The following is a 25,293-nucleotide window of genomic DNA, read 5'->3' as shown; positions in this document are numbered from 1 at the left end:
CCGAGCAAAACCAACCACAAACGCTAAGCCAGCTAGTCCTGCGCCGAAGCCGAGGCCAACAGGAAACACCGCCAGTCTGGTATGACGAGGGACAAAAAGGGGTTAAAAAAGGACGAAAAGTACTCCGCAACCCTAGCCCTTTGCGGGACTTGAAGGACCGTGCTATGAATACGAGCTGCACAATGCGCCTTGTGCGAGTGTAAAAACCCTAACAATCGGTGATAAGCGCACTTTTCGTTGGTGTCGATTGTCGCGGTGTAAAAAAAACGGACGCAAGCTGAGCGCGAACGCGTTTCCGGTGCACGTGACTCCGGTGGCGGGTTTGGGGTGCGCAAATGATTGATCCCGGTTTAGTGACGCAGCCGGGGATTGTGGTAATCGTTGGTGACTTTAGCCTAACGTACATGTAAAAGACGCGCAAAACTAAAAAGTAAAAAGGAATGATGAAGAGTTGAAATTTTCTGTTATGTGAGGTCTAAAACAGGAAACAGGAAACAAAATGCAACGGCATGTTCCAGGGATTCATTGTTTCAGCTTGACGAAAGACAAATTAATGAAAGAAAGAAAAAGGATTATTGGTGAACATTTCAGGATAGGCAGCAATTAAAAAAATAATATAATAAACAAAAATAAATAATTTGATATTTATTCAAAACAATAGATGAGGAATTGTTGTGTCAGTTTTTGTACTAAATTTACTATCTTTTACACGTGTTTTTGATTGAATAAACTAGCTTTTTTATTTGAATCTCCCGAACGCGCGGTTCGTTCGTTGGCCCGAAGCCGAAGCCGAAGAGCCGGGAATCGCGCTTTCTCGCTCTAGCGTCAGCTATCTCTCTCTCTCCAACATAAAACCAGAGCCCGGGAACGCACGGTCGGATCGAAGGATAGAGAAGGTTAAAGAGATATTTCAAGTTTCAAACAAATTTTCACGCGGAACGGTTGATAACCGATGTTGCTCAGGCTCCTATTTACTTTTTAAATACAGTAAGTAAGTCCTTGTTGAATGCAGAAAACTACAGATAGTCAGAAAGACAGAGAAAGAGATCGAAAATTCAATTCAACCGTTGCAGAGTGAAGAGTGAAGTTGCGTGTTTGTGCGTTCGAATCTTTGTGCAAACGGTAGAGTGTTTTGTCAAAGGACGCTATTATTTGTTTTGTGTGCCCCGAGAAGTGGGATTTATTTGTCCAAATAGGTCCGAAACGCAGCAAATAAAGAACGGCAAACCACACAGTTTCAACCATTGCCGCATTGCGATGCAACGTGGGAAAATACAACAGCATTTTGTGCCGTGTACAGTTCAAATGGTGAGCAGAAGTTGGAAGTGTTCCTGATCCGCTAACGAAAGTAATGAAAATAGTGCGTTCCAATATCACGCGGTAAACTGGGCACGCCATAAGAGGTACGTAAAAATAGACATCGTTTTGGTTAGAGGGCATAAACTATTCGTTTTTACACTCTCGCGGTGTCCTGAGAAAGCCTGCGTTTCGGGATCCCTTCCTTTTGTCGTTTCGTTCGTTTCCTTCGACGTTATTCTCGTTTCACGCCAAGCACGCTCTTCCGGCCACACGGTGACCCTTGTTGCGCGGAGGGCGATCAGCAAAGTTCCTTGGCGTGCCTGCTTGTGCGTGACGCCATGTGTGTGTGTGTCCGGAGCCTGTTGAACTTAAAACACACCGTTGGCGTTTATTTGACTCAATTGCATTCTCTCACGCCATTAACGTCCTCCCCACGGTGCGGTGCGTTTTGCGATTTCCTTCCGTTTGTTCCGGGACTCGTGTGAACTTTGGCCCGTGTTGCCATTGTTTTTCCGCTGCTGCAAACACAAGAAAAGGACGCAGGTTGCTCTCCGACCACGCTTTGTTAACCTCGCTGATCGCTGCTCTAGTTAACGTCTTTCTGTACAATCTTTTTACAGAGATCTTCTTGTTGAAGATGTTTGTGCAACGAAATTTGTACTTTAGCGATACTAAACTTTACTACAGTTACGATTGATTTGGGAGTTTGGACGGTCCTTTCGACTCCGTTGTTGTTTCATTCGCCATTACGTGGTTTATGGCTTTTAAATGGTATATGCTAATCGTAAAAACAACACTTCGAACGATATCTTTTGCCATGATTAAATTATCGGCCTCCATCGGCGGCACGCCGTAATGGACGGTAAACCTAAAATGGTCCCCCGAGCGCCAGATAAATGGTTTATTGTGTTTTCGCATGGCGAAAAGTGTCATCAGCGATTAGCATTGTTTGCCGGGGGCCGTGTTTGTGGTTCACAAGGCTCGCCAAGGAAAGCATCCGGACGCCGAGCATCATCACACCAAGCCAACGGCGAGTGCGGATTTGGCCAGCGGAACAGCTCCGCAAATATCCGGCAGATTGTGTGGCATCAACATTAAAAGTGTTGCGAGGTCGAAAAGTTGTGGGGCTGGCGGGACGGCGCGGCTCGTCGGGGTTGATGAGATGGAATCCGCGGCGCGTTGCGCAATCAGACAATCTCGTGCGCAAGCGGCGTAAGCATAATAGCGACACAAAGCGCGACTCTTTAAGGCCGCGGGCCACTCGGCTTGTGCTGTGAACTGGGAAATGTTTTCGCCCGCCAGGAGCCTACGGGCACGTTGCGCAGGTAACATCGATATCGCCAAAGCCGCCCGAGGCCACTCGCGCTTGTGCACGTCCCGTTGATGCTCCTTATCCCGCCCTGGCCAGATAACCGGAACACTAGTGCTACAATGTTTTGCCCGTCGATTCTGTTTTGTTTCTGTTGAGCACAAGCAGCACAGAGCGAAATAGAGTTGGAACACAAAAACCGACGTTGGACCTGGTTCAAGAATGTGAAACTAAGCTTAATGACGGAATGAAAGTGGCCGCCGATGGCTGAAGGATGAATCCCGGCGGAACGGATGATCGAAAAACTCGTACAAACACAACGGGCACTGGAAAAAAGGAAGTAATGTACACAAAAAGTCGAACGTATCGGACTGACGAAGCTGACCCGGCTGGCTGGCCCAGTGTTTATGTCCGGTGAGCCGAGATATGACGAGAGACGGGTATGTAACGTTATGATGATGTTGTTATGCTCAGAGATAGGGGAGAGGCGAAACAAAAACCTCGACGAGCCGCCCCAGGCTTCAACACGGTCGTCGATCAACACAGCCGCCGAAAGAAGGAGAACTTTCTTTTTCGAATTGTATCGATCATCACACGATCGCGCGAGAGGAGTGTGAGCATAACAAAACGTGGAAAAAAACGACGAAAATGAAAACACATGGAAAAATACACATTTCCGTTGCGTACTGAATCCGATCACGCGGACCATGAACGGAACCGGCCGATCGCGCATTGAGCCGGACAAGCGTATAGCGCTGCGCGTGAGAAGAGTGTAATTTGATCATCGACCACAATTGGGTCATATGTACAATTATTGTTACCAACACTCTGGGCTCTGGGCCCCCGCTGAGATGGGAGCAACACGAGTTGTCGAACATTATGGCCACCCCAACGACCACCCGGGCCGGCCGGGAGAATCTGGAAGCTGGCGATCATCTGGCATACTCTGTCAATGTGCGGGATTTTAATCGTTGGAATTGCCCCGATAGCAAACAATCGTGGGCTCTGCTCCCGAGTTTCTTGGAACAGGGAGAAAATTGGCATAGTGGAGCGCTGTGTTTAGCTCGTTGAGAGATGGTGCGCAATGGGTCAACAGTGGAACAGTTTAACGGAAATTTGAATCGATAACATGACCGCAATGGTAGGTGGGTTATAGCAATAAACGAAATTGGGGAAAACTGTTCACACACTAAATTGAGGTTGTCGTACCGCTTAATCTTCACGCTCACAAACACACTGGACTCTGGCCTTCATATGGTGGTCCATCTCCATGGTGGCGGTGTTTGAATTCCGAAGATGGGGCGCAAAATATCGATTGTGGCTGTGGCCTTCGCGATACGGAGCGCCGCCCTGTTGAAACCAAGTGTCGTCCATGTTTGCAGCTTCAATTTCGCCGAAGAACAAATCAACCAAAATCCACCCCAAACAGTCACTGGTGCGAGTGCATTGGCTTCTCTTGCACGACGTGTGGGTTTTCTGAACCCCAAAAACGACAATTCTGCTTATTAACATCACCAACGATGAGTGGAAAAGGGCTTTTTAAATTTCGTACAGTTTGAGTTGAAGAATCACCACTTTGGAAATATTTTTTCTCCATTTCTCAATTTTCTGCCAGCAAATAGCGTCTCATTTCGTAAATGTCACAGTTTTTACTAAATGTTTGCCATTTCCAGAATGAAGTATGACGTTTTAATAGTCAAGTAATCGGTAGTTTAAAATCCTAATCCTTGATGGATCATCACCCGATATTTGCTAGCTTAATGCAAATAGTCTGGGTGTGGATGTGACCCATTGCACATGTTTTATGCGGTTTTCGACATCATGTGTTCTACTTCTAGACTCTTGGCTGAAGTGAACGAAAACACTCCAAACCCTTGGTTAGAGATTAGGCTTGGAATTTCGTGCGAAACGATCGAACCTACGAATCGTGCGTGAATGTTGATTCAAAGCAGAAGCTTAAGATAATGTTTCTGCATGTTGGCAACGGAGTCTGGTGTAGAAAACAATTCCCGATGGCGCAAACGGCGGCACACACGTCTCGCCAAAGCTGTCCACCATGTGTTGCGGGTGTACGCTTTGCATACAGAGACACATCGTGGAGAGTGACGTCGGCAACCAGCATCTACCACAATGAACGGCCAATACCGAGACCGAGACTCCCTCACCAGCACATCGGCAGGAGGATCGGCAGGAATCCATCGCTCAACCGGTCTTCTTGGGCTCTAGAGATTCCACGACGCCGCCGCCGTTGTCCTCCAGCAGCTAATAAATATGCAATGACACACTAACAGACCGGAGACCGATGGCGCTGCTGCTGCTGCTGAATGGCAGGAAGTGGTGAAACAGACGGCGGAAGACGTCCGACGAGTAATAATCGATGGCTGGCGGATGCCATCGGGTGCGCTTAACCTTGAGCACTTAATCGCGCCACCGAGTGTCACTCGGACGGTGGAACCAGTCGCGAGAGAAAGGCCGACGGGCCGAAGCACTTATGATCCGGGAGGCCACGTTTGGTGCGCGACTCCTCCATCGATCTATTCGAGCTGTTAAATAGGCCAGACCAATTGATCCAGATAGGCATAGGGTAATTGGTTAGGATCACCGGGATCGGGCAGGGAAGCGAAGGCGACACAGATTGTAGACCGCCCCGCAGGTCTGTGGTATGTCACTGACTGCTGGGGCAACGGTTGAGTCACCGGCGTCGACGTGGATGTGTTGTGGGGCCCTTTTTCTCATCTTTGTGGCACGTTGTTGGGGGCTCTGCAGCTCTCGAACAAAGCGAAGCTCTAGCGCCCTTGCACACATCACCGTACCGCAATCGTTCCGCGTGCGCCGGTAAATTGCATTTATAATTACAGTTATTGTTGCGTGGGGAATTTGAAGATTAATGTTGGCGAGAGAGGCCCGTGATCATCGGCCGCGAGAGGAGGCGGCATGATCTCGAAGGGTGGCCGCGCAGATATGGGGACGGATTAGTTTTCTGTTCGTGTAGTTTGCTTCACCCTTCAGGCATTGTTATGCTCATGGCGCGGCGAAAAGTGGTCCGCTCGTGTGTGTGTGGGTTTTTTATTTCTGCTGCTCCTCTTGTGGGGCTCGGTTATGGTTGGGACCGGAGGTTTGTTTTGCCCATTGTTTTATGAGGTGTGAAGAGAACAGTCCCAGGGCACCAGGTGGCGTTGTTGCGTGTATCTGTATCGCGCGCATTCCACTGTTTGTGCAGAGACCCCACAGAGTCAACGCAACGTTTTTGGATTGGCTGCAATTGTTTACATGTACCCCGCATGTGCGTGATGTTCAGATCATTAAAATCGTTTAAAACTTGCAGGGCAGGGCAGACATGCGAGCGGTATCCGTGACACCAGCATATCTCTGATTTATTGCTCTTCGCTGCGCAAACATGTTGCGTGCCAGGAATTCACACCGACGACCGGCAATGATAACACACCAATATCTCCGGATGATGGATCGGTCCGACAGCCTAACGGTGAACTTCCTCACAAACGGCATGCGGAGTTGTTGAGAAACGCAATCGCAGCTATGCCAAAAGTTTGAACAGTTTGGTAGTTGGAATTCGTTGTCTCACATCACGTCCACGAACTCGCATGTTGATTCATTTTTAATTTTTGAAAAACAACATTCCCGTGTCAACCAAACGTTGTGTTGGGTTCGGTCCGAACCTAAACTGCCTTTGTTTTAATCTACGTTCGCCTTCGCTCGCGTATTAGTACCGCCTCCATTACGTCAGTCGCACCCGGCACAGGCATGCACTGCGAGCTTTAGTGTCCCTCGTGGGTTGAGATGAAATCTGTCACAAGAAAACATGAATTCCTCGATCATTAGGGAGCGGCTTAAAATATGATTCTGCTCCGCGGGCGCTAAGGTCAATTAACCTTAACCAAATAAATACCGCCGAGGAGGTGTTGCTTTGTGGTTCACGGCTCAACGCTGTGGGCGCAGGATGGCAATTACACATTACAGCTGGTCCAACTTTTGACAGTTGATTCGGTGATTCGGTGCAGTGCATTTGGATTTGATGGGGCATTTCCAAATGATGAAAAACGAAGATCATTCGAAGTTTCTTTGACTCGTTGCGCTCGATCAAGGACAGTGCTTTTGGATTGTTCCGATTGTTCCGAAAATGTAAAAGGATCAGTACCCGCATGCCAAATTCATAGGGTGAAGTTAGTATTCAAAGATTATTCTACTACATTGTATACTTTCGTATATTCGGAGGTTGCGGAGGTTCACGCCATTTGAAAGTCCATGCCGAGTTGGTTCCGCCTTTTAGGTATTCCTTAACGCCAGTAACATGACTTTCAGTTTTATAAATACGTATAAATTTATAATATTCCGATTCCTTCCTGGAGGCCGAGAGTGACTCATTGTTATTGGCTGCCGGTATGCTGCCGCCATTTCGACTCAACTCATTTTTGGGAGCGGCCATCAATATCGTCGGTGTTCCTTCGCCACGAACGAACCCCCGCTATGAAACAAGAAACACATCATCCACCCAGTGTGGCCACGAATCACGTTTTCGCACAATCTGATCGTTCATCATCCGGAAAACACGCGGCACCCTAACCCTGCGGTGGTTTCTCACCGCATCAGTCAGGGTACGGTCACCACCGAATAATTTTGTCATTTGCGGCGGTTCCCATCGGCGGTTCCCCGGCATCGCGATGCACCGATGCGTGACGATGCACCATAGTGCAACGATTGCGTTGTGGCCGTTGGCAATCGTCTCTCTCGCACCGCCTGGTGGTCAACAATTAATTTCTATAACCAGCCCTAAGAACCAGCCTGCTGCGCTGCCGCATGCCGGCCACCGGCTTCGGCTTGGGCACGGTCCACTGCGTTAATGCCCTTACCGGACCGGCCCTTATGCGTCCCTCTTCACACACACGGCGCAGGACCCCAGGCGCACGCCGTGTGGGCCTGGGGTGCAAAATAGCGAAGGATGCGTTTATCAACCCCTGCGCGGCGGCGGTCAATGCAACAAATTTGCCGAAGGAACAAACGAAGGAACGAAATCATGCGTAACCGTTTTGGTTGTGGAGGTCCGTGATGATGGTGTTCGCGTGTTTCGTTGCCACCGACCGCCGCCTCTACCGCCGCTACGCCGTGGACAAGTTGGTGGTCAAGTTCATGCATCACCGAAGTCGGAGCACACACCGAGGTGGTCACCCAGGGTTTCCGCTGGCGTGTGGACTGGACAGACCTTAGGCTTAGCCCTCGGCGTAATTTATCGCTATCGGGGCAGGGCTGCAGCAAACTGCTCTTATCGCTGTGAGCGAGCTGGAAAAGATTAAGCGTGTCCGAGGGAAATTGTTTGGGAGGAACCGTTGAGAACCTACCGGAAGGTTAGAACAGCCCTTTCCGTGCGGTGTGCTCTGGTCAGTTGCTAACAGGAGTGATCTCGGACCTGGGAAGACCCTAGAGTGGTGGCCCGGACCGGACCGGACAACAGAATGGGCACTAATAACTTGTCAATACTTTAATTTATCCGTTCTGTAAAATTATATTTCCCTTTCAATGCTTCCCCTCTTTCGAATGCGTCGCTGTAAACCGAGCGGCGCGGCTAAGTGATTTGAAGCCAACCGACGGTTAACTGCCGTGTGATTAGACACTTTTGTAGAACCAGTTTCGCGCGTTCGACTTGTCGATGTCGTTTCAGACTGGCGGTGTTTCAATCCGCGGAAATTAATCACCACTCTAATCCGTCTCCGTCTGGGATCGGTGAGAACACGGATTTGTTGAAGTGTTGGACCGTTGAAGTATGGATTCACGGTACGGTGGCGTATTTTTATGTCTACCTACCGGACCGTATTCAATTATTGTAAATCTAAACTTTAATTACCACCTCCAGTAGCCGTGGCCGCTTCCTAAGAACTCCTCCTAATCCTCTTTCAAGGTAGTTTCAATGACTTCAGCTCGTAATGGTGGAGCTCGATTCGTGGCCGGGTGGGGCACGGAATGTTAGAATTTTCTTTCCACCGAACCGTGGCCTCTTTTAGTAACTCTTGGATCTATGTGTCTCAACTATTGGAGAAACGCTGCCCAAACGGAAAGCATTTTTTGAGACCTTGTTTAAGCATTCTTTTGCCTACTCAGATATGCGATGGATAAGTCGAACCACTAATTGAGGGTCGCAAAATTTGCATAAACCACCGATTCGGTCCCCGTTTGATAGCGGAGATAAACTCGTGCGTCTTTAGCCTCTAACCACGCCTCTGTGGAAACTTCATTAATCGCCCCAAGGCCCTGCCGGCAACAAAAATATGATTTATGTTACGATCGGATGGAAATGCTCAAACATAAAGTGGCCGAGTGTAGCGCCGCGCTTGCTGAGGGACGTTACAAATGTGCCGAAAAATGCCGTTACCGTTCGTGTTACGCCGCCGCCGAGGACGAACAAAAAACCAAAACAAACTGGGTTATGTTTTGGTTTGTCGAAGGCGGCTACAACAGCGAACTGCTTGAAGTTCTTCTGGCAGGGCTGTGGTTACCGCTCCTCGGTGCCAAAAAAAAACCGGTGCCTATTTGCCTAAAATCACGATCAACGTTGTTGTTGGTTCCAAAGAACCGGGAAGTATCGACCGTGTCACTCACTCTGCGGCTTGGTACAATGTCAAATAGAAGGCACGCCGAGGCGCGACGACGGGGTTGGTTTCACACAATTATTCTGCTCCGAAAGTTCCGACCCGTCGCGGCGGCGTGGGCCTTGCGGGTCTTACCGCGCTCACCTAAAACCGCGCTGCGGGTGTGGTTTGGCGGGCGACCATTACAAACCATTAGAACGTGGAAAATCCGGGGGAATTTGTAAGCACACACCCCTGGGGCCTGTCACTTGGTAGTGAGCCGTCGTCAAACCAACCGCGAAGCCACGGCATCCTCCGGTTGGCTGATTGGAGAATTGCGTGTCCGGGAACCACCTTTCCGTAGCGAGGAGTGGATGTCGTCGTGAATGGAGCCTTTTATGTTGGCTCGCCAAGAATTGTTCGCTCGGCCGCTTCGCTCTTCACGGCCACCGGGCACGACGTCTTCCTAGGCTGGGGATCGCTGGGCGCGCAATATAATGTTGTAGCGCAAAAAGTGGGGCCCCTCGTAGAACCGTACCCCGAAAGAACCAGATAACCAACATTCATAACACATAACCCGAGGAAGAAACCCGCAGCGCAGCGCAAGGAAGCGTTCTCCATGGCGGCGGCGATACGGTTCGGTGGGCACAGACAAGAACGGGGCATTCAGCATTTTATGAGCTTCGTGTGGTCTGGCCACCCCGCCAGAATGCGATCGCATCTAACCGTCGGCACGACGAGCCATAAATGGAACTTCAAACCGAGAGAACCGAGAAGCAGGAAGCACGAACGGATGATTCTGAGTACGAAGGTACGATCACCCCCATCGCCGCTACGGTTGGGTGCAGATCTCCCGTCGATAAAGATTACAGTGCGACTGGCCCAAAGGGACACCCGCAGGAACTGCGTGTGCGCGACCCTGTGCGAAGGATGTGCTCGACTGTCGGAAGTAACTAACGGCAACAAACACGGCCAGGTGCAGACGATTATGGCAATATGGTTCTAGATCGCCTGACCGATCATGTGCCCTTGGTGCGCATCTTCACCGGCAAGGTTCCGCCATTAGACGGTACACTGTTCGCCGAATTTTACGGTTGCCATTTGGGATTTGGAGGTCCAAATTAAACTATCTTGCGAATGGCACTCCAATAAACTCAGCCGTAAAGAAATTATCACCGTTTCCCCTCCAGCAGCTGGCGGCCATCGTTAGAGGGATGATGCTATCCGTCGGCACCGTCGTGGTCATATTTCGATGCCGTCAGCAACAGTTGGTTCCCATCGGGGCAGGAGAAAAGAAAATGCAACCCGCGTAGCCGAATGCTTTCGATAGGGGTAGTCAGTCAGTCGGTACAGCAAAATTTCTCTTTCGTTTAGCCGGTCCGGCCCCCGGCGGACTCCTAGCCGTTGTCGGGTTTCTCGTTCGGTTCGCGGGCCGTCCTCCCGTGTGGCGCATAACCGATGAAAAGCGGAATAAAACTTAAAAAAAAACCGGCGCACAAGGGAAAAGGAGTTGAAATAATAAAATAAACGCATTACCGAAAAAGGTGGCTGGCTCGCGAAGGTGCCTTCGGGCCGCCACCCTGTGTAGCGGTTCGCGCTGAAAGTAAAGGTCAATTAAACGACCACTAAACGCGACGACCCGTCGGTGGTTCGCGAAAGTGAGGAAAACTGTCCGAGGGGGACGAACTAGCTAACGAACGCCAAGTCAACGGACCGTGCCGAATGTTTTGAGAGGTATCCACCACGGAACACTGCGCGTGCACTTTCTTCGGTGGCCGAAGATCTCAATTTGCTCCCCGGCTTCAGGTTGCGCACCCATCAAGGACGTTGTTGTACCATAATAATTGCTGGGAGCAGTTGATTCCTCCTTTAGGGAAGCCTTTCCCGGAGCAACGTGGTCGCCGCAGAGCTGTTCTCGATCGGCGGCCGGGTGATGAGCAGCGTAATCACCTGCTGCTCATGGCTTAACCACACAGCGTGTTCTACTGCGCGATGTTGCGTGTCTTGCGTTTTGCATGACGGTTATGTCTTATTTGGCGGAGGGGCCTATGCTGCTCAGACACCTGGGCACGCCATCCAGCCCTCGGCCGCGAATGACGAAACGCCAACGCAAGCAATTGTTGTGGCCACCGGCCGGCCGGGGTGGCCATTCAAAAAGAGGAGCAATTTGAGCCACATTATATCATACACAGGTATAGGCGGGCGGGTTAATGCTTTGCTGCTTGGAAGAGGCAAATTTGAAGAATTGTGTGCAAACTGGAGCGCATCGGATGGGTAGTTAGGATGGAATCCTCGTGTGGACGGGGATGGGGCATTGAAGACACAGAGCGACAGAGAGATAGACAGAGAGAGACAGAGACCCGTTAGCTGGGCGCGAAGCGAGTTGCCGACGAGTTTTTTTGTGCCGCAGAACTTTTATTTACATATTATACAATGATGTGCTGTGCGCGCGCCTGCATTTGTGAAAATGTTTTTCCTCGTGGCTTTTCGAGCAATACGCAATCGTTTTCTTTGTAGTTTTCTGTTACGTTTTGTCTAAGAAAAGATCGATCGATTTGTGCGCCGTTTTCATAACAGCCCCCCGGAATGGAAAATGGAACCCCAATGGCAAAAGGATGTTTTCTAATTTTTATTGAGAAAAATCAGGAACCACTAGGGGAACAAATTTTATAAGTTAGTTGTGCTGGTTAAATTGGAAACTATGGATCCCTAGAGAGAGTTGTGTGTGTAGCCTTGTGTAGCCTTATAAGAAGCGATCATCAACATTTTCGATCTTCTTTTCGTTTTAGATTAAATAATTGAAGCCCCACAAACCGCCCTTTGCTATCGATCATAATGATGGTGGTGTTGTAATGGAATACGGAGCAATCGGAATCAATCGATCGTCAGCAACCGTTGCGAGAGCATTTCCCAATGAGCGTTGCTCCTCGATGGTAAGTAGCATACAGCACGACGATGATCGCCGGTCCTCGGGGTCCGGGGGTCAAGCATGACTCATACACACACACACACACGTCCCTAATGATGATCTCTTTCTTACTCGCCTAACCGCCAGAGCAGTAATTTACGCCTGTTAACCGGTCCACTGAGGGGTTATTTATTCGAATCAATGCACTTTTCCCTCGTGACGACGCGATGTAGAGGTTGAAGGAAAGGAAATCGAACGGATGGCGCGCACTAATGCAACCGGCATCTGGCAGGGACACAATTAAATCCATATTCATCCGCTGACGGGGGTCCGCGAACAGGCATCGGAACATGCGGATCGCGTGCGTTTTTGCTCCGTTCCAGGGCTAGCCGGACTCCCGGATGTGTCAATGATTGATTATGGAGGTTGGCGCACTAAGAGGATAATAAATGGATTGATGTACATTCCGGCCGGTCGAGGGAAAGTGGCCGCGCGGTTGACACATTATCTGCGCGTGCGCGAGCGCACACTGCTGGAACGATGAATTAAGCCGCAGATGAAAACAAGATGAAAACACAGCCTGGTGGCCGCGCTTGAAATGGATTTCGCGGCGAGCCCCGACGTGGGGTAGTGAAAATGTGGTTTATGATTTGGAAAGCGCCTATTGTTGCGCCTTTTGACGTTAGGGCGCTTGCCATCAGCCATCGATTCCGCGGCGATGGTGGGGTGGCTGAGGCATTTTTAGCTCCCTCAAAATATCGATAACAAAACCAGATGATGGGAAGTTGGGTTGTATGTCAAGGAGAGTGCAAAATTGAAAGGGGTTTAAGGGGGGACTGATCCGCCAACGTGCTGCGAATGGTAACAGTACAATCATTGGAACAATTTAAAGGCCCAGCATTTTTGCCGCCGCTGTGTTAGTCCAAGCCTAATCATTATAAAAGCTATCAGAAAGATGGCGGCGTGCGTTTGTATGCCGCTCCCGTCCCGGTATTATGCCATTGGGAGCAGCTGCTTTGAATTGCTAAAAGGGACGCCCTGCATTGCGCAACGCCACACTTAGAGGCGCACAGGCGGTTAACGACGATATTCCTGGTGTACATTGAATTCTAATTTCTGGTCCCGCGGCGGCGGCGGACACACGCCAGACACGCGGAGTAATAAATATGTGCGGCTGGTAGCCGCGTTCTCTGTGGTTTGTGGTCTGTAAATGGAAAAAGATAAGAAAATATCGAGTGATCTTGAAAACACATTACAGAAGGGAGATTGACACCACAAATGTTGATTAACGACTCTGATACACGGCGGCGGGAATGTAAACAAATAAACTGTGCAATTTATGGCTCTGCGATGATTTTAACTCTACTTTGTTCTCCACATTCCAGACCGTGCTTCCTTCGCAAGACAAACCGCATCAATCTCCTCCCAAGATGTCGCAGCTGGAAACACTGGAAGCGAAGGTATGGCCTCAATGTTACAAAAATTAAAGCATAAAACTTTAAAGCTTATGACTCTCCCGTTTCCAGATGGCCAATATCGAGGTTTCCCTCTGTGCCGGTACACCTCGGCGTAGAAAAGGCACTTCACTCGGTGGATCTTTATCGGCGCGTTCCTCCCCACGGCCCGAATCGGCTCCGGGTCGCGAACTACGCACCGCTCTACAAGATCGCGAAGCAGTAATTCAAAAGTAATTACCCTTAGTTGAAAGTAAAACGGAAGTGAATCTTCGAAAGGCTTTTTAATACAATCAACTTCACTCTCAAACAGCTTACGACTGCAACTGGGCCTGGGAAAACTGCCCCGACCCACTGGACCTCCGTTGGATGAAGCGGAACGTCCGGTCGCGGAGCAGCGATTGTCGAAGCTGAAGCTAGACTCCGAAACGAAGCGACATGTGATCAAGAACCTAAAGACGGCACTCGAAAAACTCGATGTGACAGAGTAAGTGCGCTAATTTAGCAGTTTGCGGTGATGTGAATTAATCGGTGATTATTTCTTTCCCGTTTCGTAATCAACAGTAACATCGACGTACGAATACGACAGGCCGAGTTGGAATATGCCCTCGGGAGGGAAGAACTGCAATTGCTCTCGCTGGTGGAGGAGGCACGTGCCTTGCAGGCACGACTGGACAAACCAAAGCAAGAACCAAATACTCTGTACGGAATGCTGCAATCGGGAGTGAACCTTAACCTGCTGGCCGTCCGTGCCACGACTGGCCGCTGGAATGCGAGCCCCAGGAACGAACAGCCGGGCTTCTGGGTCGACTGGGTGCTCGATGGGGAAAGTCTTCAGCGGGGCGATCGAATCATCGAGATCAATGGGAAAGCCGTCGGAGGAAGGAATCGGGAGGAGCTGGCACGTATCATCGGCACCCACACGAAGAGCGAGATGGTGGTGGCTCGTGTCAGAAAGTCTTCCGCTTTGCTGTCCCAACAGCAGCTCCAGCAATCGCAGGCTGACAACGTTCGGCTGCAGCATCGCATCTCGTACTTGGAGGAACAGGTAAAGGAGCTGCTCGCTACGAAGGAAAACGGAGCGATCCGGCCCGGGTTCGCCATCAATGGGGGTGGCGGTGCCCACATTACCTCTATCAGCATCACGTCACCGCCATCGACACCACCGGAAAGTAAAACGCCCCAGCCGCCACCGCACATCTACAACTACATCGACGAGAAGTCGTCGGTGTCGTCACGCAACCAAAGCCCAGGACACGTGACGACGACCACCATCATTAAGGAGTGTGACCGAATCAACGGGGAGCTCACGAACGGTAGCGATGTGATGAAGTACAATCTTAGAAACTCACTCTCATCGTCCAAAGTCAACATCAACGGTGGTAGCGACTCGCTGGTGGCTTCGCAGTACTACAGCCGAAAGGAACGCGACAAGCGAGAACGGGAAGCTCGGCGTTTGGAGCGCGAGAAGTATCTTCTTCAGTTTGGTGCTAAATTGCAGCGCAGCACCACCGACTTGGAGAGCGATTCTGATCGGGGGCGCCTTCAGCACAGCCACAGCCGCAGCCACACCCGCAGCGTGGAGTACTTGAACGGTGAACGGAAGCGCCTGGTAGCTGCCGGAACACTGGATACGAATGGACGCCGCGGAACGGATATGCGAACGGTGAAGAGTTTGGACTTTGAAAGTGACACTAACGAGCAGTACGCCTCGGAACCGTCGGGTCCGTCGCTGAAAGTGTCCACCGTGAGACCGGCACCACCAAAAAAGCCTCTCCGTTTGTCGCTGCAGCGCGCCCAAAGTTTGCAAACGGTGGACGGGATCGTGCTGGAAGCGATGATGAACGGTCACGACAGAAAGCGAGGCATGAAACGATCTCACAAGAGCGGCACCAAAACGGTCGATCCGGCCACTACTGCTACGACACAGTACATCGAAAATAGTGCGCCAATGCAGACTGCGTCGCTGGGCCGGCAAAAGTACATTTAACGCAAAGCGCTAAATCATTTATATTTTTTTTTCTGTAAAAGAGGGAGGTTTTGTGTTGAAGTAGCAATTTAAAGCAACATGAATAGCAATAAAGTTATGTGAAATATTGGTTCGATTGTAAAAACCGTTCCGCTGGCTTAGGCATTGTTTCGTGAATTAATCCGAATGGAACAGCCGAAGAAAGAAAATATTTCGACTGTGAAAGTATCGTTCTTACTATGAATTCTGTAAAACTTAATTGAGATACTAGAAAAGGTTCCAAATTTATTGATATGTAAATAAATTCTGCTATCCGCTGCCAGAGTTCTTGTAAAACCCGTTGCAAATTTAAACCGCAAACCGCTCGTTTTTTGAAAAGGAACCTCTCAGCCAGCGCCACCTATCTGTCAGATTACAAGTAGAGTTTCTCGGCCATGCTTGTGTACAGCAAATTGCAGCAATCAAGGCACATTTCCACTTTGTTCATGTTTGTTATTGAATTTCTTTACATTTTCCCACACTTTACGATTTGCTGAAGGTTCAAAGAGAACAAGCTTGTAAACTGAATAATCTGAAATATTGGGAAATCCGTCCGAGTGACTAACTGTTTAGCATTGTGCAAGCTCTGGAATGGCACTAAATATTACATGTTGTATTGTTTACTAAATATTGTAGTGCTCAATGAGATTCATTGTTGACTGATTGGAAAACCTCATGAATTGGGAAAGCGGTATACTCATTTGGCGGTTGAAAAAATTTGACCTATTTTCCCCAATTGGTCACGCGTTTCTGGAGCTTTCAGCTTATGTGGTATTCCCGGTTTGGTCAAGGGTTAGGGTTATATCCCACAACGACGCGCCGGGCAGCTAATAACTTTGATCATTAGGGAACCTTTCGCAGATGACCTTCGTAGATTGAACGGTATGTTTCCCATGCTTCTGTTAAGTTCATTGCCACTTCCGTATAGGTTAGAGTTGTGCGGTGACCGGCATCTCTAGTGGCCGGAAGTATAAGTCAGTCAGTCAGTTCCGATTAATGGTAGTCACGCTGAGGACATGTGCTTTAGTGTGAAGTGAAACGACTTCAACCGTACATTTGCCTTCCACAAGCAAATTATGAGCTGTCGTAAATCGATGACATACAAAGTGATCGCTTAGATTTTCGCATGTTTCGGAAAAAGGGTTTTAAAAGTCATGATTACTTTGTTTCAGCAGCACAGGGCGAGCAACGAGGCAACATGTGCGTGCTAGGAACGCCATAAAGCAAAGTGTGTATCCCTGGAGGTCGAACGGTGCCCGAGGCAAAAGCTGACTTGAGTTCACATGGCCTTTAAAAGGTCGATAAGCCGAAGCCTGCGAAGCATAACACACTCGATAGAAAACACGAAAAGCAAGCAAAACTAAAGTTCACAGCTTCGGCGTGTTGACGAATGAAATGAAATTCATTATTTACAAATAGAAATTAGTTCAGAGATAGATAAACAAAAAGAATTCAAATCACTACAATCTGGCTTAAGTCTTAACTTGACTTTTTTTCGCTCTTCTCGAACATTTTGTAAAGAATTTCGCAAACTTTAAAATTGACGTGCTATGCAAATGTTTTTGGTTTCTATATTAGCTGCACTGTTTTGCTGATCCAATTACGGTGAATATTGTCTTTCCCTTAGAAACAATCGCGTTAAACAATATGCTATTTATTTCTTGCCGCCTTCGTGAACCTTGCATTCACTAGGACTGAAAGATGACTTCACTTTGTGCCATGCATTCTAGAGGCACATGTTCACCACGCATGTACGAACACTTGACGCGATTTCTTCCGATATCGTCAGGCAACCGGTGTTAGTGCTTTTCGACTTCATATCGACCTATGTCCACCGAGCGGGCCAAAAGGGTTCTGATGACGAGATTGTCTGTACCGGGGGTCTCGTGTCTGAGTGATAGTGTACTTTGGCTGCGAACACTTCTCTGAACCGCGCTTATTGTACAGCGCCGAACACGCTCTTCCTCTACGCAACACTTTGTGAGTGCGCATGTGAACGGAACCGTGCAAAGGAACACTAGTCATTGATCATGTGAGAAGTCACGTCAAGATGGTGGGGCGCTGATGCCAGATATCAGTAGATGCTGCGTGCAAATCTGGCTGCAGCCGTGTAGTCGCTAGCCTCGAAACTAGTCTCGTTAGTCGTGGTGCCTGGGACACAATTTAAATCCAATTCCAGCTCCACCGTCAGTTCGTGTTCAGCAGATCAACTCACTCGCTGGTGGTCGCGACTCGCCGCCGCTGCATTCAGTCGTTGACGAGATTCGAAGGTGTTCAGTCGAAGTACTTCAGGAACCGTGCATTCGCTTTGCTGTTGGTACCTTTTGTTTTTTAGAGTATAAAATTACGTTTTAAGTAACTTATTCGTTGCTGCAAACCATCATGAAGGTGCTAATTGTTCTATCGACAGTGCTGTGCGTGGCGTTGGCCAAGGTGAGTGAGGATTTTCAACCGCTATTTTGCCCATTCCTCCCGTGCGTTCGTCGTTTCCGTCGTTCTCAGCCATAGTTTTTTGGGTGTTTTACTGTTTGGCCAATTCGGCGAAGTTCGAAGAGCAAACGAGCGGCCCAGACGGGACACACAATCAGCTGAACAGGATGCCCGGACAAGCCCCAGAGGGCGTGTGTTGAGTCGCGCACGCACACCCCTATCGCGGTGCGTCGATCTGTCCGACAGCTGATAAACGGACAGCCCAGCCCAATGCCGCCTGACGTTATCAGAGCAATTTAACTCTATTAACGATCAGTGTAAACAAATACAGCGCCGCGATTCGGTGATGACAAAGTGATGACGTTTTGCACGCGGTCCGCGCTTTATGGGGCTTCTTGAATCGCGATTTAGTCGCTTATCGGTTGCGATTTTTTTGGCCACAAATGTTTGGTGCCGTTTGTAAATTCTCTTCCCAAGTAGCTATCTTTTACAACCTAATTTCATTTATAACAGGCGTTTATATGGCGTATTATAATCCGCGATTCATTGCTCTTTACAGGACCAACCGAAGAAAGCTATTGTTTACTTACAAAGCACATCGGGAGTGGCTGGTAATGTGACGATCTCCCAACCTTCCTGCACCGAACCTGTGTTTATCGAGATCAACGTAGTCGGACTAGCACCGGGCAAGCATGGATTCCATATTCACGAAAAGGGAGATCTGACGGACGGCTGTGCCAGCACTGGTGGACATTACAATCCGGATAAGGTAGGTGATCGCAGCTGCGGGGTAGCTGATTCAGGGATCTGATTCCACTGCTCGATGCCCTTTCCATTCGTCCCACAGGTCAGCCATGGTGCTCCGAACGACCAAGTTCGTCACGTCGGAGACTTGGGCAACATTGCTGCTGACGAGAACGGAATCGCCAAGACGTCGTACTCGGATACTGTCGTTTCGCTGTACGGAGCCCGCAGTGTGATTGGCCGCGCGATCGTCATCCACGCCGAAGTCGACGATCTGGGAAAAACCAACCACCCCGACTCGCTGAAAACCGGAAACGCGGGCGGGCGCGTTGCCTGCGGTGTGATCGGCATTCTGTAAATATCTCATCCGGAACGTTCTAAAACGCTTTTGTTTGTGGTGCCGCGCTCGGTGTGTGTACGTCGCCGGTGTTAATGTTTTCGTCTTTCTGTTTGTGTTCGTCAGTATGTTCTTCTCGAACTCTCAACCACTAGAGAAGCTCTCCTAACCTTATTGAAAGTAGCTTACGATGTGTACGTTGCTGTAATGATTGTTTTGCTATTAAAATACTTTTGGTTCTTTCTACAACTCCAAGCGTAACATAACTACTCAATGCTACTTCGTGTATTCTTATCATCCAGAAACTTCATTCATTGTGGTGCGTGGTGGCAAATAGTCGTATTTGGGTAATGCTTGAACAACCTATTTAGGTACCTATTTATCATACGCACCCAAGCAACATTATCTAGCTCTAGTGCACGCCGGTTGTTGCTGCCCCGTCCTATATCGCACCGAACTAATCGATGTTATTTCTTATTCAACGACGCATCATAAATTGTTCGCGGGTAACCTTGGCGCTGTTTTGATGGATAGGAGCAACTGTGATGTCAACAGGCTTAGAAGAAGTGGAAGTACCTGTTTGGAAAGATCATTTTTTGCTCTCCGAAACAATAACAGTCGGAACGAGAAGCAAAACCTGTTTTCGGAGCGCTGCGAAACGCTCCATGAACACGATGCAAATTCAGCGCACGCAGCTCAGTTACGCGCTACAAAACTTTTACGAGCGATTCGATGCTGTAAATAACAACTTGGGCACACAGTCCTTGAACCGCTGGGTCGCTAGGACACTGGAAGGTCGACAAGTGCGAAGGCAACTCCAAATAGAGAGCGATGGTTGCCCTATTTTTTAACCAGGAACAATTATGTACGTCCCGTGTTATGGCAATGGAAGCCTAGTTCCTTAACAGGAAATTTTAAAAACCACAACCAGAGGTGTGGTTTGATGAAAAGTCCAACGAGTGGCTAAGTTCCCGATTCGTTAGGTTCTGTGTGACAAATGTTTAAATAATGAACAAAGTATCGTTCAACTATTACGCAATGGTAGAAAATTTATTATGTCCATGATCTCCACCGTTTGTGCATGTCAATATCGGGCATAAAGTAGTTTTATCTTCGGTTCTAGCACATTAACGTAAGCACATGTTGCTTTTGTTGGGTAACGTTTTAATGTATTCTGTTGTTTGGTAACCTAAAGTATAACGACGAAGCTGAACAGGTTTTTATTGGATGTTACTGACGATCTTTTACATGTTCACCAGCGCCCCGTTCGAGGAGCCCGAGGAGGAGTGCAGCGGTGGACGGCAAGCGGTCCTTCCGGCAGTCACAGTAATCGCGTTGGTCTACGCAGCCCGAATGTTGGCCGCGTAGGCCCGTGCCGCGAACGATTAATAATGGGTTGGCGAAGATAATCTACAACAGTGCGTACCACTGGGCAGTCCACCTTTGCGTGGGACCAGTTCATCGAACTCGTTTTTCCAGTCTTCGACCGTGCCATTCCAGACCGCGTCTAAGGATCTGACGCCAAGAAGAAGAGGAAATTTTGCCACCATTTTTCTGTTTCTTTGTCCACCGAAGGTAAATGTAAGAAGTCTAACAATAGAAAATTGACTTGCACATAGCACCTCACACAGCTTCGAAGGAGCGACATAGGAATGGGCGGCGAGGAAAACGTTTCCGAAAAATCCACCCCTAAGCACTTCTTTGCGTGAAAAGCTCGTTTTTCCTACGCTTTTCCCCGATGCCTCCGACACTCCCAACCCGACCGTCCTGCGAAGCCGCGATTGACACCTGCCAGCGACTATTTCCCCGCCCGAGAACGAGCTCGTGTTTTTCTCTCTTTCGCTTTGTTAAGTGTGCTTTTGTGTAAATAAACTTGTTCTACCAAACCAACCTGAGTACTACGAGTTTTTCGAAAGAAATGGTAGAATGTTCTTTGTAGTCCGGTTACTTCTCGCACCTGTTAAGGCTACTAGGGCAAGTTTCTAGGTCCACGAGGAAGAACATCTCACTATGTGGTTGCGTTTTCCTGAACGGCGGTGATCAGTCGACGAAGGGTACGTTTTTTCACCTGTTTAATGGACAACCGTCTGGACAAAATCAGATAATCTGGAATGTTGGGTCAAGCTGAAAGGGCTGTTTCATTTGGACTCTTTTAAAAGCAAAAACGATTGAGTTCACTTTCAAGGTTCATCAGGCAAGTATTTTAATAGAATACCATTCGCGCGCTGTGTGTGAAGTAGGACTATATCATAGGTTAAAGGCAAAGTTATTTGTCTGGAATGTTGGTAGTGTACTTGGAAGTTTTTGAAGATCGCATGACTAATTAATGTCACAGCATAAAATGGATAATGAATAAATCTATGACACAATGAAAATTTTCTGACAAATTAGAAGCTCTCTTTATATTTACATGATTGTGGGTCTGATCAGAAGGAACGCTACACTTTGAGACGCGTTGATTTCAGTTCCGCAAGCAGGTAAGATAGCATGTTTTAGAAATTTAAATTTGTTTTCTGTCTACAAACAAACTATGCTTTAAACATAACCATCAGGGTCCATAAAATTTTTCGTACATGTGCTTGTTAATAAATCTATCACGTGGCTGCAGTTTTTCTCCGTAGAAACGTGCTTGACGACCTCGAACAAAACTAAAACAACAAAACACTTAAAACATAGTTCAACCTTTACACACCGATCCTTTGTAAATCAAATGTGGTGTGGCCGCAATGACCAAAGAAATATGTTGAGAGACGTATCCTTGGCGTTTGAAGAAAACGGAAAAAGAATGAAAATAAGAAATAAGTCAATGTCACCGGGAACCGTTTCCCATCTAAACCAAATTAATGTGTCTGGAGAAAGCAGCTTGTCTGGCGGCGCTTTCGAGCTTTCCTTTTCGCGGCGACAAAAATCTGTTCAAACAAAAGTTCTGACAAAAAATATTCTGAAAAAATGCCCCTCTTTGTTGGGGTCATTCATAAGCCCGCCGAGCGCAGTAGGTGGTTGACTAGTGACTGCGGTAGTGCTTGTTCTTTGACCCCAAATTTAAACTCATCCGTCACCGGGGGCCGAGGACTCGCATGGCACCTGGTAAATAAGGGCTTTTAATGACCCTACCATGGTATTAGTGATTCCCACGCTGAAATGACCACCGTTTCTTGCCTGTTTGCGTGTGTCCAAGGGGGCCGAAAGTGGCACACAATGTCCTGCGGTTGGGGCGCAGTCCTAGGCTCAAGTGGTAATATACAAGTCCTGGGACCGCTAATAGTCAGTACATAGGTGAAGTAAAGAGGTATAATCTAGTGACCACGGGCCACTGTTGGGTCAGTATCGTTTAGAACCTCGAGGGGATTTGTTGATCGAAGTTTACTCCTGGGAAAATCAGTTCCATAACTGCCAGCCGAAGCAGAGCTAGGTTCTCCAAAAATCCTCTTTGCACACGGAATAGTTGGAGTAGTGAATCAGTGGCGTGTTTGGTGTTTTTGCGCTCGCGTGGGCTATATTTTATTTCGCTGACAGCCCAAGATGAAGTCCCTACTAATGAATAACCTAAGGGAACGGTTCAACTCGTGTGGAACAACCACTATAAAATACCTGCTGTTTGTGTTTAATCTCATTTTTGCGGTAAGTGCTTGATGCGTGATTTCCAACGAATCGTGTCGGGATATTCAAAGCCAAACACGTGCAACACCCTCCAAAGGAATTTGCGTACAAAGAGTGTTCAAGCCGTTGAAAAATGTTCCACTGGCATGCTGATCGCATGATTGACCCCAATAAGAAATGATATTGAATAATTGCATGACAGAAGAGCCATACGTCCTTCATAGTCCTTCATACTAAACAGTTCCAAGGATTTAAATGCTCAGGGTAAATTATGCTGAGGTGTTAAAAATTGTTTATTTTCGGTGTTGCAGTCGTAACGTGCTTTAAGAGGTTGATGAGCTAATAAGTAGGTCTGTAAGATAAGATAAGAAGCGTTTCTTGCTTCAAAATGTTTGTAGGTCAAATGCTTCATTACTCACGACATGCCATGGTTCAAATTAAAATATTATGAGTCTCACTAGATGTACCTTTCCATTTCCTTAAACGCCCTTCGTTTCTAACCAATTAATCCAATTAACGGACAGCTTGAGATTCGACTTTTCACGAAATATACGAAACCTTGATGAAGGTCACTGGTGTCCAGAATAATTAAACCGAAATAAGTGTTTCAGGGACATCGCGATAAAGTATACGAAAAACGTCGCCGAAGGTTATTGACAAAATCAAAATACATCGAATTAGTATAATTTATTATGCAATTTATTTACTTAATGTAGCACCTAATTCGGTGTATGTGCTGTGCGTAGGTAAACTTGAGCTGACTTATAGCAGGAAACATTATTTTTTAAGCAAAAGAACATGTTTGTCACAATTTGGATTGATATACGTTGTGATTAACACTATGAGTTTAGTGTTGAAAACATGAATATATAATCACTCTTTCGGGGTTCTACTTAGGTTAATTCGACCCACAGGATAACAAGTTCATCATTATAACAAAATAGAAATCCATTAGCAAGAACTAGCGAGAATCGTTGCTTGTGGGTCGTTGTGTGTGTCTTATGCATAATGGATGAAGTGTACGTAAAATTTCGTTGACCGGAAGTAAATTATGGCCCGAAACCAGAGCGAATCGATTAGCGGGCATTGTATTGAGGTCGGTTTGTCGTCCTCTGTCACACGTTTCACAATAAGGATATTCCCCATGGCCTCATAGATATTCGTCATAACGTATCACACTAATTGACCGGCGGTCCTTTGCTTGTATGACAAATACAGATTTCGGGCCTGATCCTGTTAGTGGCGGGCATCGTTGTGTTGGTCGATGTCAACGATTACCAACACTTCGTGCAGGACCGCTTGCTGGCCCCTCCAGTGGTCCTGATCGTCGTTGGTTCCTTCGTGTTTCTCGTCGCCTCCCTTGGATGCTACGGAGCGATCAAGGAGTCACCAAAGCTGCTGAATGCGTTTGCCGTTTTCCTGTTGATCGTCTTCATAATCGAGGTGGCCGTTGCAGTTGCGGCTATTGCCTTCAAATCAGATCTACAGGATGCGCTCCGGAAGCAGTTGGACAAATCTATCGCGCGGCATAATAATGCCGATATGATGGCTTGGGACAGCGTCCACAAGAATATGATGTGTTGCGGCATTCAGGGACCGAAGGATTGGTACGACAACCTTAACAAAACGATGCCGGCAAGCTGCTGCAAGCCCGACCTCATCGAACCGGACACCAATGATTGCAAGAATGCTCCACCGTTGTTCATGGACCGTTATCATCAGGTATTTGCGTTTGGTAAAAGTCTGGCCCGATATGCGTCAGAATTAATCAACATTATCTCTCTATTCTGCAGGATGGTTGTCTCATGAAGCTAGAGAATCACTTTCATAAGAATGCTGCTGTTTTGATCGCCGTCGGATTCGCAATCGCCATTTTTCAACTCCTGGGAGTATTCTTTGCCTGTTGGTTGTCGTCGTCTATTAAAAGAAGTAACGCTTAATACGCGTAAGAAGTTAGTAACGAATAGAAACCAACCTTGGTTCAGAGTAACCTTGTACTATTCTGCGTGGAATGATTTTGAGCACAAGTCTTAAGATAAAAACAGTGAACGAAGTGTACAAGATGTCCGCAGTTGCATGAATCTTATGGCAATTGAAAGTTACCTAAACTAGCCTAATTAAGTTACGCCATTCTTTGTTTAGAACATACAACAGATTTAATGATGAGCCGCTACTCTGGAAGCAAATGTCCTATTCCACGTTATAATATTTAGACGCATCATGGAGTAAGAAGTAGAATTATGGGATAACAGTTAAATGCTTAAGATGCTATTGTTTCCAATCAATGCTATGAAAGTTTAGATATCCTAGAAACATGTGACAACTATGAGAAGCTAATAAAGAGTCCTTTCATCATTAACCTAAACTTTATCTGTACTGAATATTATTTTTCAAGGAAGGATTATTCGTACACATAATGTTTACTTTGTTAACTTTGTTCTTAACTTTAGTTTTGTTTTGTTTTTTTTTCTTTCTTAACTTAATTTTTTTAACTTTCTACTGGCTTTGAAGCAGAAAAACGACAAAATTTTAAATCAAACACACTTGATGAAATATTTCAAATCTTGCGTGCAATAAATCGTTCGTCGTCTTGTGCTGTACATAAAATTTCTCTTGTATCTGTCAG

The 25,293-nt window shown here is 47.6% G+C and overlaps 3 protein-coding genes across 6 annotated transcripts; all 3 read left to right on the top strand.

Annotated features, from left to right (window-relative positions):
* The first annotated feature begins 1,054 nt into the window (after positions 1 to 1,054).
* LOC128278168 (uncharacterized) lies at positions 1,055 to 15,549 on the top strand. 2 transcript variants are annotated; one of them, XM_053016836.1, is made up of 6 exons: positions 1,055 to 1,403; positions 11,976 to 12,119; positions 13,480 to 13,554; positions 13,621 to 13,781; positions 13,862 to 14,035; positions 14,113 to 15,549. In XM_053016836.1, exons 2-6 carry the CDS (start codon positions 12,039 to 12,041, stop codon positions 15,536 to 15,538), a joined length of 1,917 nt encoding a protein of 638 aa, XP_052872796.1. In that variant the 5' UTR covers positions 1,055 to 1,403; positions 11,976 to 12,038; the 3' UTR covers positions 15,539 to 15,549. The 2 variants fall into 2 exon arrangements, with proteins under 2 accessions (XP_052872796.1, XP_052872797.1); XM_053016837.1 differs by lacking the exon at positions 11,976 to 12,119.
* A 2,047-nt stretch (positions 15,550 to 17,596) lies between these two features.
* LOC128277774 (uncharacterized) lies at positions 17,597 to 20,950 on the top strand. Of its 3 annotated transcripts, none has more exons than XR_008269406.1 (5): positions 17,597 to 17,989; positions 18,546 to 18,755; positions 18,834 to 19,084; positions 20,327 to 20,485; positions 20,547 to 20,950. XR_008269406.1 is itself a non-coding variant. In XM_053016295.1 (4 exons), the coding sequence occupies exons 1-4, from the start codon at positions 17,939 to 17,941 to the stop codon at positions 20,433 to 20,435; spliced, it is 621 nt and encodes a 206-aa protein (XP_052872255.1). In that variant the 5' UTR covers positions 17,597 to 17,938; the 3' UTR covers positions 20,436 to 20,950. The 3 variants fall into 3 exon arrangements, 1 of the variants encoding a protein (XP_052872255.1); XR_008269405.1 differs by having other exon boundaries at positions 20,327 to 20,642; positions 20,699 to 20,950; XM_053016295.1 differs by having other exon boundaries at positions 20,327 to 20,950.
* Positions 20,951 to 22,589: 1,639 nt separating this feature from the next.
* LOC128277773 (leukocyte surface antigen CD53) lies at positions 22,590 to 24,607 on the top strand. The gene is made up of 3 exons (XM_053016294.1): positions 22,590 to 22,688; positions 23,886 to 24,389; positions 24,461 to 24,607. The coding sequence occupies exons 1-3, from the start codon at positions 22,590 to 22,592 to the stop codon at positions 24,605 to 24,607; spliced, it is 750 nt and encodes a 249-aa protein (XP_052872254.1).
* Positions 24,608 to 25,293: the final 686 nt, after the last annotated feature.

Source organism: Anopheles cruzii, chromosome 2, assembly GCF_943734635.1.
Source record: "Anopheles cruzii chromosome 2, idAnoCruzAS_RS32_06, whole genome shotgun sequence".
In the NCBI taxonomy this organism is placed as follows: Eukaryota; Metazoa; Arthropoda; class Insecta; order Diptera; family Culicidae; genus Anopheles; species Anopheles cruzii.
The sequence above is the reverse complement of the archived record's forward strand: the minus strand, read 5'-3'. Positions and strand labels throughout refer to the sequence as shown.

What these genes read in the sequence shown, in the direction of transcription:
- LOC128278168 (XM_053016836.1), top strand. Translation starts at nt 12,039, where the DNA reads ATGGAATACGGAGCAATCGGAATCAATCGATCGTCAGCAACCGTTGCG. An exon ending in ATGAGCGTTGCTCCTCGATG is followed by an intron (nt 12,120 to 13,479) that starts GTAAGTAGCATA and finishes TCCACATTCCAG; the next exon opens with ACCGTGCTTCCTTCGCAAGA. An exon ending in CGCGAAGCAGTAATTCAAAA is followed by an intron (nt 13,782 to 13,861) that starts GTAATTACCCTT and finishes ACTCTCAAACAG; the next exon opens with CTTACGACTGCAACTGGGCC.
- LOC128277774 (XM_053016295.1), top strand. Translation starts at nt 17,939, where the DNA reads ATGAAGGTGCTAATTGTTCTATCGACAGTGCTGTGCGTGGCGTTGGCC. An exon ending in TGTGCGTGGCGTTGGCCAAG is followed by an intron (nt 17,990 to 18,545) that starts GTGAGTGAGGAT and finishes TGCTCTTTACAG; the next exon opens with GACCAACCGAAGAAAGCTAT. An exon ending in TGCGGTGTGATCGGCATTCT is followed by an intron (nt 19,085 to 20,326) that starts GTAAATATCTCA and finishes CATGTTCACCAG; the next exon opens with CGCCCCGTTCGAGGAGCCCG.
- LOC128277773 (XM_053016294.1), top strand. Translation starts at nt 22,590, where the DNA reads ATGAAGTCCCTACTAATGAATAACCTAAGGGAACGGTTCAACTCGTGT. An exon ending in TGTTTAATCTCATTTTTGCG is followed by an intron (nt 22,689 to 23,885) that starts GTAAGTGCTTGA and finishes TGACAAATACAG; the next exon opens with ATTTCGGGCCTGATCCTGTT. An exon ending in TCATGGACCGTTATCATCAG is followed by an intron (nt 24,390 to 24,460) that starts GTATTTGCGTTT and finishes TCTATTCTGCAG; the next exon opens with GATGGTTGTCTCATGAAGCT.